General features: G+C 35.2%; 1 protein-coding gene across 1 annotated transcript in view; it reads left to right on the forward strand.

Moving 5' to 3' along the window:
- The window catches only part of LOC148947432 (uncharacterized), a 105,546-nt gene that overhangs the window by 63,363 nt on the left and 27,407 nt on the right, over positions 1 to 14,776 (forward strand). The window contains exon 6 of the mRNA XM_089095884.1: positions 7,654 to 7,785. Coding sequence (XP_088952010.1) covers positions 7,654 to 7,785 — 132 coding nt within the window. The remainder of the gene's footprint in view (positions 1 to 7,653; positions 7,786 to 14,776) is intronic.

Genomic DNA, 14,776 nt, shown 5'->3' on the forward strand with positions numbered 1-14,776 from the left:
CTGGTTTTTCAAGTGAGAAAATTCCTGTTTTTTCATTCTCACTGACAAAAACCATAAACCACGTGGTGGGGTCCGGAGTAGCACCCCCCTTTCTACTGGGGCCAAGCTGCCCCAAAGAACAATGTTTGGAGGGTCTCCGCATAAATGGTTATAGAGGATCAATTGTACAGATAAATCTTCTTTTAGTATGTTAAAAAAAAGTGTTAAAACTGTTTGCGATGAGCCTTGCCTCCTAAAAAAAAACTTTGCATTTCTCATAGATTGTAGCCTTATCTACCATACTGTGTTTGTATTTAATATGTTTTGTATTTAATACGGTTTTGTACTGAGTTTTGTACTGAGTAATATGATTTAATACTGAGTTTGTATTTAATTAAATAAAAAAAAAGTTTTTTAAACTGAAAGTAAGGAGTGACATTAAAACTTAAAACGAACAGAAATTATTCCGTATATCGAAGGGGCTTTCCCTTCCTCAACGCCTCGCTCTTTACGCTAAAGTTTGACTCTGTCTCAAAACTTTATTTTTTAAAACAATAAAAAACTTTAGCGTAAAGAGCGAGGCGTTGAGGAGGGAAAACGCTTCCATATACGGAATAATTTCTGTTCGTTTTAAGTTTTAATGTCGCTCCTTACTTTCAGTTTAAAAACTTGTTTTTTTATCTAATTTTTGAACGTTTTTGAATAAATGCAGGTTTTGATCTTGGCTCACCGTACATGAATAATTAAAACAAAATTTGCATATTAATTTAATTTTATTTGGTTAGATGGCTTTCTCGAAACTTGTTTAATTTTATTTACGAACGTTTTTATTAGTAATAAATATACGTAACTTACGAAATAACTTACGTAACGAATTTCTATATTCATATATTTTTAATACGTATATTAGGGGTTCGCCCTATAATCAATACCTTGCTCTTTAAGCTAAAGTTCGAATTTTGTTCCAATTCTTTAAAAATGACCGCTTAATCAAAAAGGCCGTTAATTAGAATAAATAGCTCTTATGAAAGTACTAAAAAATCTTTGGCTTAAAGAACGGGGTATTGACTGGGGGAGAACCCCCTTATATACGTAATAATTTCTGTTCATTTTAAGTTCTAATGTTGCTACTTACTTTCAGTTGTAAAAACTAGTTTTTAAAAATTTAATTTCTGATCGTTTTTTATATAATGCTTGGAAATCCGGCGCCCCCTTCATAGAAATTTCCCTTACCCCAAATAAACATCCTCCACGGAAAGATTTTCCCGAGTAACCCCCTCTTTCAGCCCCCCCCCCTACCAGAAAAAAATTCTTCCTGAAAATGTCTGTATACTAACCAATACAATATGTAAGCAATGGGCAAAGTTCATAACTTGCAGCCCTTCCCCTGGGAACTGTGGGGGATTAAGTCATCGTAAAAGACATATTTATTAGATTTTCGAAAATGTTGAACAAAATGGCTATCTCAAAATTTTGATCGGGTGACTTTGGGAAAAAAATGAGCGTGGGAGGGGGCCTTGTTGCCCTCCATTTTTTTTGGTCACTTAAAAAGGGCACTAGAATTTTTAATTTCCGTTCCAATGAGACCTCCTACAATGTTCTAGGACCACTGGGTCAATACGATCACCCCTGGGAAAAAGAAAGAAAAAAAAAAAAAAACAAATAAACACGCACCCGTGATCTTTCTTCTGGCAAAAAATGCAAAATTCCACATTTTTATAGATAGGAGCTTCAAACCTCTACAGTAGGGTTCTCTGATACACTGAATATGATGGTGTGATTTTCATTAAGGTTCTATAACTTTTAGGGGGCCTTTCCCCCTTTTCTCGAAAATCAGCCAAATTTTCTCTGGCACGTAACTTTTGATGGGCAGGACTAAACTTGATCAAACTTATATATTTGAAACAAGAATTAAAATCTGATTCTTTTGATGTATCTATTGGTATCAAAATTCCGTTTTTTAGAGTTTCGGTTACCATTGAGCCGGGTCGCTCGTTACTTACAGTTTGTTACCACGAACTGTTTGATACGGTTTTGTATTTAATATGCCTTAAACACCCTTCCTTTCCTCCTGACACCCGGGACCAACCGACTTCTTGAAAAGAAAAAAAGGTGTAAAAATTTTAGCTCATTCTGGAATAATGCGCATACAAACCAATTGAGTTGGTAAAAATCCAATTTAGTTCATGAAGTTCATAGAAATCAGGTGAATTAGACAATTGACTAGGTAAAAACAACTCAACTTAAAATGGTAGAATGAGCTTAATTTTTGAATGAACGTGTTATCACGTGGCGAAGGGTACCTTTTATCAGAATTACCCTACGAGTAATACACATGAAATACCATTACCCTTGTATTACCTTAATTTATTCTCTAAACGTTTGAAACGTTAAAAATTATTTTGTAACTCATTTTGCATTCCGTTTTGCAACGACAGTTTTTTTCTAACATGCTATTTGGTTCAAGATCAGTATAAGTTTGTTTTGTTTTATTTTTGTTTTGTTTTCATTTGTTTCATTGTTTTGTTTTGTTTGTGTTTGTTAGTTTGTTTCATTAGTTTGTTGCATTAGTTTGTTCTTTGCACAAGAAACTTCTGTTTTTATTTTACCGAGACGATTGTATTTAACCAATTGTCTTAGAAAACAGTTTTGAAGCTTGTTCGAATCTTTATTTTAAGTATTGTTTTATTTCCAACTGTACATATTTAAAATATATTTTTAAACGTAAATTTTATTTATGTTTAATTCATTGTTAGATCTACCACACTTTATTTATTTTATTATTAGAACAGAAAAGCCTAGTTCTGTATGCATGATATTCTGTTAGGTCTCAAATCCTAACTTAAACATAGAAAATTTACATGTACGTGTTCAAATGAATACCAAACAAAATATAATTAGAATTCAAAACATCATTTTATTTGCACAATTTGCCACTTGTTTGCAATTCTTGGAAAATTAACTTCTTTTCATATTCAAACGAAAAACGGAAATTCAGATTTCTTTTTCCTGGACGAACTGCGTGTCATGATGAAACACCAAAGACATTCCTTAAATCACATTTCCCCCCTTGTTTTTGTTGAGCGATATAATTTTTTTTGTCTCTGATAGGCTTGTAACTCACAAGACATGAAATAGGGCCGGGCAAAACACATTTTGAAGATAAGTTGTATCTATATATGATGCTTGAAATTTGACGTATAAATGTTGCTTTCCCAAGTTAGTTTAGACCTACAGGCAAGGCTCTGTTCCTGTGGGGGATAGAGTTTGACCCCCCCCCTTACCAAAATTTTTGCTCGGCTCGTAAAAAGGTAACACAAATGCATATAAACTAATTTTATATATATATATATATATATATATATATAATATATATATATATATATATATATATATATATATATATATATATATATATATATATATATATATATATATATATATATATATATATATATATATATATATATATATATATATATATATATATATATATATATATATATATATATATATATATATATATATATATATATATATATATATATATATATATATGAGTCAATAAGTTTATCCGGCTCAGAGGTTCCTTTAGCTAGCAGCCTTACTTACCTGGACCTGCCTATTGGAGCAAACCTGAAAGAAACTGTAAACCTGGCAATAAAAATCTATGCTAATAATATCCGGGCTGCGTATGCCTCCCTGCCTTCAAACGTGTCGTATTTCAGTAGAGCTCACCGTTCACACTTATATAATATTTAACCAAATAACCAAATAAACTTTTATTTAACCAAATAAAAGTAAATTAATATGCACGGTGCGCCAACCTGCTTTTTTTCAAAAACGTTCAAAAATTAAATAAAAAAAAACAAGTTTTTTTTAACTGAAAGTAAGGAGCGACATTAAAACTTAAAACGAACAGAAATTATTCCGTATATGAAAGAGGCTGTCCCCTCCTCAACGCCTCGCGCGTTACGCTAAAGTTTTTCATTGTTTAAAAAAAATGGAGTGGTGAGAAAGTCAAACTTTAGCGTAAAGAGCGAGGCGTTGAGGAGGGGACACGAACTGTTTGAGTTGTGTGTGTTTTTATTTCTGTTGGGTTTTTTTCTTGATTTTTACTCTGTCTTTTTCTGGGCCCAGATTTTTGTGATGGGTTATAAATAAAATGATGATATATATAAAACAAAAACGTTTCTCTGAACAAAATGATGGATTAAGTTCCATGTACATCCGAGGGTTTCTACACGATGAGGGATAGGATGGCATCTGCCGTATAGAAAATAAAGGATTGCGATAAATTTATGCAAATAATAATTCCCTTCTCCATCCATGTTAGTTTCGATTACTGTTAAATTATTGTTAAAAAAATTTCGCGTAAAAGTACAGTTGATCGAAAATTTTGACTGATCATTCAAATTTTGCACAAAATTTAAATCATAATCTAGCATTTTAATTCTAAAGCAGAAATACAGAAGTGAATTCACTAATATACTTAATATTAAACAATGATAAACTAAATCAAATAAAAACGAACAGCAATTAAATTGAAAATCAAACGATATTTTCCAAAAAAGAAGTTTTTCAAAGAAAGTAAGGAGTCATATTAAAACCTAAGACTAAGATAAATAAAGTCATATTATTTTAGGTTTCAATTATTCTTTAATAATAATTTCTGGTTGTTTTGAGTTTGAGTTATTATAGGTTTATATTTCTGCTGATCTTAAGTTAAATATGGCCTTTACTTTTCTTTGAAAATTTTCTTTTTCTGAAAGTTTAAAAAAAAATAATTTCTGTTCATTTTTGATTGCCAAAGTACCAAGCTTTTCAACATTCCCCATTTCAAAATCAAATATTTTTTTTTTCAACATCAAAATTCATCGAAGTTTCAAAACTAGTATCTAAGTAACAATGTCAAAGAAAACGAAGCATCAAAGTAACAATAAGTAACTTGCTTAGCTTACAGCCCTTGCCTTGTAAATCAAAGTTGCCCGGTAGGTCAACAAATCCAAGCATCAAAGTAAACAAAATATAAAAGCAACAATAATCAACTTGTTTAACTCAAAGCCCTTTCCCCGAGAGCGGGGGGGGGAGGGGTTTCAACCCGGAAACATAGTTATTTGTTCTTTGGACTATTTTAAACAAATTTGGCTATCTCAAAATTTTGACTGTTTAAAATGGAGGAAAAAGGGTGGGGGGGGGGGCTGGTTACCCTTTGATCACTTTTGATTCTTAAAAAAGGAACACTTCCAATTTCCAATTGAATGAGCCCCTCCAAGATTAATACGACCACCGCTTCCGCAAAAACCTCATATGTTAACAATGGGCAACTTGTATAAGTTACTGCCCTTGACCCTTGAGCTATGGGGGATTTTTCAACCCCAGAGTTATAGTAATTTGGCTTTTGAACCATATTGAAAAGAATTACTATTTAAAAATTTTGATCGGATGAATTTTGAGAAAAAAGAGCGTGATGAGGAGAGGGCTGGTTAACTTCCGATCACTTTCAACACTTAAAAAGGGGTCTAGAACTTTCGATTTCCAGTCGATTGAGCCTGATCTAAAGTTTAAAAAGGGTGGGGCGGGGGGGGGGGTCTAATTATCCTCAGATCACTCTTGAGTCTTAAGAAGGGAACTAGAACTTTTGATTTAAAATTTAATGAGTTTTCTCCGAGGCAGAAGTCTACTAAACCACCCCTTCCATAAAAACCTTACATGTTAACAACGAACTGCTTGCATAACTTACAGTCCTTGCCCTGGGGGCCGTGAGGGGCTTTATCAACCCCGAAGGCATAGTTATTCCACCTTCGGACTGTTCTGAACAAAATGACTATCTAAAAATTTTGATCGGATTTATTTGGAAAAAAGAGGGCACGGGAGGCTAGTGACTCTCCGATCACTTTTTACTCTTCAAGATGAAGCTAGTGCTTTCAAATTCCAATCAAATGAGCCTCCTCCAAAGTATAAACGACCACTCCTTCCATAATAACCTTATATGCTCCCGGGCATAAACTCTTGCCTGCAGGATCGGGGGTTTCTGTCAACCCCAGAGGCATTGTTATATGATCTTTAGATTATTTTGAACAAAATGGCTATCTCAAAATTTCGATCGGATGCATTTGGGGAAAGGAGAGCGTGGGGGAGGGGAGATAGTTGCCTTCCGATCACTTTTGACTCTTAAAAAGAGAACTAGAACTTTCAATTTCCAATCAAATGAACCACACCGTCCAAATTTATATCGTGAAAAACAAAAAACAAAACGTAAAACAAACAAACAAATATTAGCCTACTCGAGCAGTTTAGAGGTTTAAGATAGGTGGTGGTAGCGGGGGGGGGGGTAGCACCACTTCCGTTTGTAAACCTTGAATAGCCTTTGGACATTATTTTGGTGTACAGGGGTTAATGTTATGACAAACAAAATACACACTACTCAAAACACTAAAATTGTTTTCAGTAAAGCGCAAACGACGCTTACCTTCAGATGGTATAGGGTTGATAATCGTACTCCTGTTTTTGGTAATTTCTGTTCGTCTTAAGTCTGACTTGAATGCTCATTTTAATTTTTGTTAGTTTTATGATTCATTCACGCACCTATAGTAGCATCTGTTATCTCTATGATTGGCACCTTTATTCATTTTATCTTGTATTTTTTTTTGGCTTCACTTATTCAATGATAGTAATTTTTGGTCGTCATAAGTTTGGATTATTGTATGCTTTAATTTCTGCTTGTCTTAGGTTTTAATAGGACTCTTTACTTTTTATAAGTTTTTTTTGTGGAAAATGGTTAAAAAAATTACTCCAAAAATTATTGATAGTTCTTCAAACTCAGCATGTTATAATCGATGCATAGTAATTTGTAAACTTGTGCTGCGAAAAGAAAGTTCTCATTTAGTGCTAAATATATATGTTTTACCTATGTTATATTTTTGCATATTTTATATTATTTAAAACACACATATTACGTATATTACATTGTATATTATATATTATTTATTATTGCATATTTTATGCATTTTCCACACTGAGAATTAAAAAACTTTCATTTGCTATGGTTGTCAGTGCTACAAAAATATGAGGACAACCTAAAAAACTTAAAAAACTTAAGATACCTAAAAAACTTAAATTCTCATTCATATTTTGAAATCTATCAGATTTGTCGCTCACAATTTCTAGTTTCATGTAGCCCAATGACACTTTCCAATATATTGATAGTTGTGTGAAGTATCGTATCGCGTGTCATTACCCGATAATTTTCAAGTATCGCTCAAGTCTTTTTATTAACAATATCTGCTATACACGTACGTCTTTCTAGTTTGTGCGGGCTATTGAATGCTTCAATGCCCTTACCGGGCCAAATCACCGGAACCTATCGCTTGGTGGCCAACGGCTACCAGACTTCTTACTTGCATACAGGAGAAGGTATAGATTTCACTTCCATATTATGTCCACAAGATCCCCTTTCGAGTAAAAATTGGAAACTATCCAACCTAAAATGTTGTTTAATTAGTTTAAACAATTAAAACAATTAGTTTGAACAATTTAACTCTTAGAAAATATTGAACATTTAAGAGCTTTTACTGCAAAAAAAGAAGGAAGAAAATTTTAATGAATACAGTAATTTCATCCTCATAGCTGATGAAAGTAAAATTAGTTTTTCTAAATTGCTTGTCATTTCAGAATTTTAACAACAAGTATGACGCAAAACTAAAAAAGCTGGGAGTGACGTCACCAACTGATGACGTCACGAAGAAAATTGTTGATTATCACCTGCCCAGTTTGGATGATGAAAAAAGAAGACAGAGACTCAAGGTAAATAGCAAATATTTTCATTAATTCTTGTCCCTTCCATAAAATTCCCAGTGACTAGTAGAGTGACCACCCACGGCCATTCCAGGGTTTGGCGTTAAAAAAAAGTTTTCATATCATATCCCCTTAAATGCGTACGTATATTCTTATTTCAAGTGGCTTTATAGTCAGAAGGGGGAATATACTGATTTTGACATGGATTGTCAAACAGTGGCGTCAATTTACAAAAACTAGAGGAATTCAAAATGTATTATTCAAAATCTAAGGATTAACGGGGTGAAGCAATGGGGATTGAATCCCCTGCCCCTCCCCCAGTTGACGCCACTGTTGCCTAGTCCTAAAAAAAGACACGGATCACAAACACAAACCGCAGTTACCCTTCCGCAAATTTTTTATTTAGCCTTTGTGTTTTTACTTTTAGTGGACGGAGCTTCGCTTAGTTAAAAAAATGTAGTTTTCTAAGAACTTAATTTTGCTTTTATTTGGCAGACCTGTTTGCATATTTACAGAGACAAATTATTCTATACTATCGACAATCAAATTAAATTGTAATGTGCTTCTGAAAATAATTAGCAGACACAATCATCTTTAGCAGAATTTATTATAACTATTCCAAGTATTAGTGACGTAATTCATTTGATGAATGTTTGAAAATTTTGGCTATGGAAAAAACTTTCCAGTGAAAAATTCAACAAACATAAGACTCGGGACCCTGCCCATTCGGTTCGATGTCTGACATGACATTCACTGCGCTAATTAAGCCTATAAATACTGGTGAAGTTAGGAGAATCTTAGGAAACGCATAGAAATGTGACGTCATTAATCCGAAAATTTTTTATTCTAAAATTAAGCCTCAAAGCGAATTTTTCCAAAGCTGTGGCCTATCTAGGTAATTCTTTTCACACTGGAATACATACAACAAATATATATATATATATATATTAATATATATATATATATTTATATATATATATATATATATGGCGCGCGCGCGCGCGCGCGCGCGCGCGCGCGCGCGCGCGCGCGCGCGCGCGCGCGCGCGCGCGCGCGCGCGCGCGCGCGCGCGCGCGCGCGCGGGGACTCAACACGTCTTCATAAACGTCTATTAATAGAATGGGAACAAGATCCATAGGACAAGGCACGAAGCTCCTGCTAAGGCTTTTGCAGAATTTTCGAATTTATATGAAGACGGTAGAGAAATGCCAAGTTTCTCTGACCGAACCTGTACTGTCCTGGATCGTGTGAATTTTTCTGCTCTTAAAATTCTTTGCATTTTGTGGCATCTTGATGTGATCAGAGCCACAGGTCCTGACAACATACTAAATGCTGTCCTCAAATCCTGCAGTGCCGAACAAGCTGGACCATTGTCAGTAGTTTTTCGGATATGCTTTCGCTCCGGAACCTTCTCACAAACATGGAAATCCACCCATTTTATACCTTTCCTAAATTCAGAGGGTGATCCAACGAGCGTGGGCTCCTATAGGCCTATTAACCTCCTCTCCTGCGTTGGTATAAAGTCTATGTGAGCGTCTCCAATAAAACATATCAACAGTTTTTGGAATCAAATGACCTTCTAGGCGATCGCTAATATGGATTCCGGAGGAGACACTCAACATTAGACTTCCTAGCGGCACAGCTTCAGGATTGGATTGAACTTCTGGCAGAGGGTAGGACATTAGGCTATTGTCATTCAGCATTTCCAAGGCTTTCGAAAGAGTATGGCACCGTAGCCTGCTAAAGAAACTCCATGCGTACAGTGTTTGTGGATGTTTGTTAAGAGTGATTGAGCTTCTTTCAGATCGTTAACTGCGGGTTCTCCTCGACGTTTTCATTTCCCGAGAATATTAATGGAAAGTAAGGGTTCCCTGGGACAGTGTTTTGGGACCTATACTCTTGCTTATCTACATAAATGACGTGGGAGACAACTTTGCAAGCCCTCTGCATCACTTTGCTGACGAGGTCATGATCCACTCATCCATCCCAAAACACGAAGGCCCAACATAAGCCTCCCTTTTCCCGCAGATGGATCTTTATAAAATCGAGCAGCGGTTTGATACAGGGATGATGAACTTTAATGCACTGCAAAAACAAAAGCAAGCTTCTTATTACCCGATCAAAGGTGCCATGTGAACACCCTGGTTTCTTTTTTCAAAACGAAACTATAATCAACGAGCTTCGTCTACTGTGGATTCATTTCTCCACCGATCTCTCTCGGAATAACCACCTTGATTGGGTGAGAACCTCCTGCGCAAGAAAGCTCGGAGTTACTTTTCACTGTAAAAACATTTTTTCATCCAGCACGGTTATCCCACTTTGCGAGTCATGTATCAGACCCACAGCAGAATGTGGATGCCCACTATATGCTGCTGCCCCGAAAACACTGTTAGCACCTCTCCAAAAGATCCAAAATAGGGCAAACGCGGCGGGCTGCGCCTCTGCACATGACTCGCGTTAGCTTCTAAATGAACGGTTTGACATAGCGTTGATGGCTGTGTTCTACAAGTATATGATTTCACCTCCCTCAAGCGAGCTCTCTCGCATTGTTCCCCCCTTTGTCAAACCGACAAGGCAGACGCGAAGGCACACAGCTCGGTCCAATTATCTAAAGGAGGACACGCCAAGAACCGAGTACTTGAGGAAGAGCTTCATCCGGCGTTGCACCTCTATCTGGAACGATCTTCCTGGGGAAGTTATTCCTGCAAATCCCTCTGTTGACTCCTTCAAAGAAGGTTCAACGAAGATTTAAAACCTTGAGGTTCTGAGACGAGGTAATTAAATAGCGGCATATCAGATACCTTTAGGTACCTGGCACCGGGAATTTAGCAATTGAAAAAATACATATATATTATATGTGTATATATATATATATATATGTGTGTGTGTGTGTGTGTGTGTGTGTGTGTGTGTGTGTGTGTGTGTGTGTGTGTGTGTGTGTGTGTGTGTGTGTGTGTGTGTGTGTGTGTGTGTGTGTGTGTGTGTGTGTGTGTTGTATATATATATATATATATATATATATATATATATATATATATATATATATATATATATATATATATATATATATATATATATATATAATTTTTTTTGGTCTTGGTCTTAGCCCAGGCCACTTCGTATCGAAGGAGTTGTCGGTGAAACTTGGAAAAGGGCTCATTTGATTGGAAATTGGAAGGGCTTGTGCCCTGTTTAATAGTCGAAAGTGATCAATTTCAAAATTTTGAAATTGAAATTTTGTTCAACGTAGTTGAAAGGTTCGGAAATTATGTCTTTGAAGATGACATTCCCCACACAGCCCTCAGGGCAAGGGTCGTAAGTTATGCCTCGGGGGAATATAGGGTTCTTATAGAAAACGTTGTCGTAAAAACTTCAAAAAGGGCTTACTCGATTGGAAATTGAAAGGGCTAGTGCCCTTTTCAATAGCTGAAATTAGTTGGAGGGCAACTAACCCTTCTCCGACACCCACCATTTCCCCAAACACATGCAATCAAAATTTTGAAATATCCATTTTACTCAAAGTAGTTAAAAGTTCTAGAAATTAGGTCTTTGAAGATGACAACCCCTTCACAGCCCTCAGGGCAAGGATTTTAAGTTATACCCTGGGGGAAGATAAGGTTTTTATAGAAAGTATTGTCGTAGAAACTTCAAAAAAAGCTCATTTGATTGGAAATTGAAAAGGCTAGTACGCTTTTTGATAGTCAAAAGTGATTGGAGAGCAACTAATCCCCCTCTCACTCCCACCATTTCCCCAAGCACATCCAATTAAAATTTTGAGATTTGGAAGTTTTCCAGAGCCCAAGTTTTCCATATGAAGTAACCGTAAGGGGCATGTTTACTTTTTAATATAATTTAAATAAAACACGCTATAGTCAGCATAACTAAAATAAAACATTCTAGTTTTCGAACCAAATAAAACATTCGAGTTTAAAGTGATTGGAGGGCAGCTAACGCCCCTCTCACGCCCACCATTTTCTCAATCATATCCAATCAAAATTTTGAGATAGACATTTTGTTCAACGTAATTGAAAGTTATGGAAATTAGGTCTTTGCCAGCGTTGTCGTAGAAACTTCAAAAACGGCTCATTCAATTGGGAGTTGAGAGGGTTAAAGCCCTCATTAATTGTCAAAGGTAATTGGTTAAACTTAGTTGAAAATTCTGGAAATCAGGTCTTTTAGGATGAACCCCCTCCCACAGCCTTCAAGGCTGTGAACTAAAAAAGAGCTCATCCAATTTGAAATTAAAAGGGCTAGTGCCCCTTTTAATAGGCTAGTCAAAACTCATTGGAGGGCAACTAACCTCCCTCTCGTGCCCACCATTTCCCCAAACGCATCCAATCAAAATTTTGAGATAGCCATTTTTTTCAACGCAGTTGAAAGTTCGTTTTTTTCAACACATTTTCTTCAACTCAGTTGAAAGCAACGCAGGGGTATATAAGGTTTTTATAGAGAGCGTTGTAATAGAAACTTCGAAAACGGCTTATTCAATTGGAAATTGAAAGGGCTAGTGCCGTTTTTAATAGTCAAAAGTGATTGCATGAAAACTAACACCCCTCCCACTCCACCCATTTCTCCCAAACACATCCAATAAAAATTTTGAGATAGCCATTTTGTTGAAAAGTAGTTGAAAAGTCCGGTGATTATGTCTTTGAGGACGACAATCCCCCCACAGCCCTCAGCGAAAGGGCTGTAAGTTAGGCCCTGGGGGCATATTAGGTTTGCATAGAAAGTATTCTCGTAGAAACTTCAAAAATGGCACATTGGATTGGAAATTGAAAGGGCTGGTGCCCTTTTTTAATGGTTGAAAGTAATTGGAGGGCAACTAACCCCCTTCTCACGCCCACTATTTCCCCAAACACAATGAAACCCAAAACAAACAGAAATTAAAATAAGTCAAACTCAAAACGAGCAGAAATCAATCTGAGTAGGGTTCTAAACCCTATGCTTTCTAGAATCCAGAATATAATTTGTACTCTACTGAAAAAAAAAAACTCTTTTAAATATTTTCACTTTTATACGAGTAACTTTATGAAACCAAAAATTAATTAAGATTTCAAGGAATAAATATCAGCATGTGTAGGCTATATTAAACTGACAATGCACATTTTTTTTCAGCAAATTCAGTTGAATTTTTTTCAGTAAAGTACAAATTATATTCGGGCTTTTAGAAAGTATAGGGCTTAGAACCCTACTCAGATTAAAACCTGCTCGTTTTGAGTTTGACTTATTTGAATTTCTGTTTGTTTTGGGTTTAATTTATTTATTGATACTGATTTGTGGTAGTTGTATGCTTGGTAGATTATTTGATTCTATTTTTGTTCATTTTTGGTTTAATGGAGTTCTTTACTTTTTTTTTGAAAAACCTATTTTGTGCAAAAATTTTTTTGATTAATTTTCGAAAAAAGGGCGAAACATCACCTAAAAGTCATAGAACTCTAATGAAAATCACATCACCAGATTCAGCGTATTAGAGAACCCTACTATAGAAGTTTCAAGCTCCTGTTTACAAAAATGTGGAATTTTGTATTTTTTGCCAGAAGGAAGATCACGGATGCGTCATTTTTATTTTTTTTTCCCAGGGGTGATCGTATCGACCCAGTGGTCCTAGAATATCGAAGGAGGGCTCATTCGAACGGAAATTGAAAGTTATAGTGCCCATTTTAAGAGACCAAGAGATGGAGGGCCCCTAGGGCCCCTCCCACGCTCATTTTTTTCCCAAATTCACCCAATTAAAATTTTGAGATTTTGTTCAGCATGGTTGAAAAATAAAATAACTATGTCTCTGAGGATGACTTTATCCCCAAAAGTCCCCGGGGGAAGGGCTAAAATTTATGAACTTTGCCCAATGTTTACATATAGTATTGGTTATTGGGAAGTATACAGAAGTTTTCAGGGGGGATTTTTTTTTTTTGGGGGGGGGTCTGGGCTTACGCAAGAGGATCTTTCCACGAAGGAATTTTTCATGGGGGAAGGAAAATTGCTATGAAGGGGGTGCCGGATTCCCCAGCTTTATTAAAAAACACAATCAGAAATTAAATAATAAAAAAAATTTTCAACTGAAAGTAAGGAGCAACATCAAAACTTTAAAGGAACAGAAATTATTACGTAAATGATTGGGTTCGCCCCCTAGTCATTACCTCGCTCTTTACGCTAAATTTTTTTTTTCATCAGAGCTATTTATGCTAATTAACGGCCTTTGTGATTAAGGGGTTATTCTTAAAGAATTGGAACAAAATTTAAACTTTAGCGTAAAGAGCGAGGTATTGACTAGGGGGCGAACTCCATAATATACGTAATATAAATTTACGAATAAAGAAGCTCGTTACGTAAGTCAATTCGTAAGTTACATCAGAACAAAATTTCGAGAAAGCCATTTAGCCAAAAAAGTAAAATTAATATGCAAATTTCGTTTTAATTATTCATGTACGGTTAGCCTAAATCAAAGATGTATTAGTTCAAAAACCGTCAGAAAAAAAAAAAAACAAGTATTTTTTTAACTGAAAGTAAGGAGCGACATTAAAACTTAAAACGAAAAGAAATTACTCCGTATGTGAAAGGGGCTGTCCCCTCCTCAACGCATCGCTCTTTACGCTAAAGTAAAGACTTTATTTCAATAAAAACTCTTTAAACAACTTTAAACTCTGTCTCACAACTTTATTTCAATAAAGTTGCTTTAGCGTAAAGAGCGAGGCATTGAGGACAGCCAATTTCATATACGGGGTATTTTCCGTTCGTTTTAAGTTTTAATGTCGCTCCTTACTTTCAGTTAAAAAAAAACTTGTTTTTTTCATTTAATAATACATTAGCACCTATATATATATATATATATATATATATATATATATATATATATATATATATATATATATATATATCCACGATCATTGTTTATTTTAATTAGATAGATAAATAATTGATCCCCTTGAAGTAGAATTTTATTTTTTTTTTGTCTTCTTTTTCTGATAAAACTCGAGTAGTAATTTTTCTCCCTTTTTCCAGA

This window comes from Artemia sp. Qi Xiang Cuo, chromosome 10 (genome assembly GCF_049724085.1).
Source record: "Artemia sp. Qi Xiang Cuo chromosome 10, ASM4972408v1, whole genome shotgun sequence".
Taxonomy (NCBI): domain Eukaryota; kingdom Metazoa; phylum Arthropoda; class Branchiopoda; order Anostraca; family Artemiidae; genus Artemia; species Artemia sp. Qi Xiang Cuo.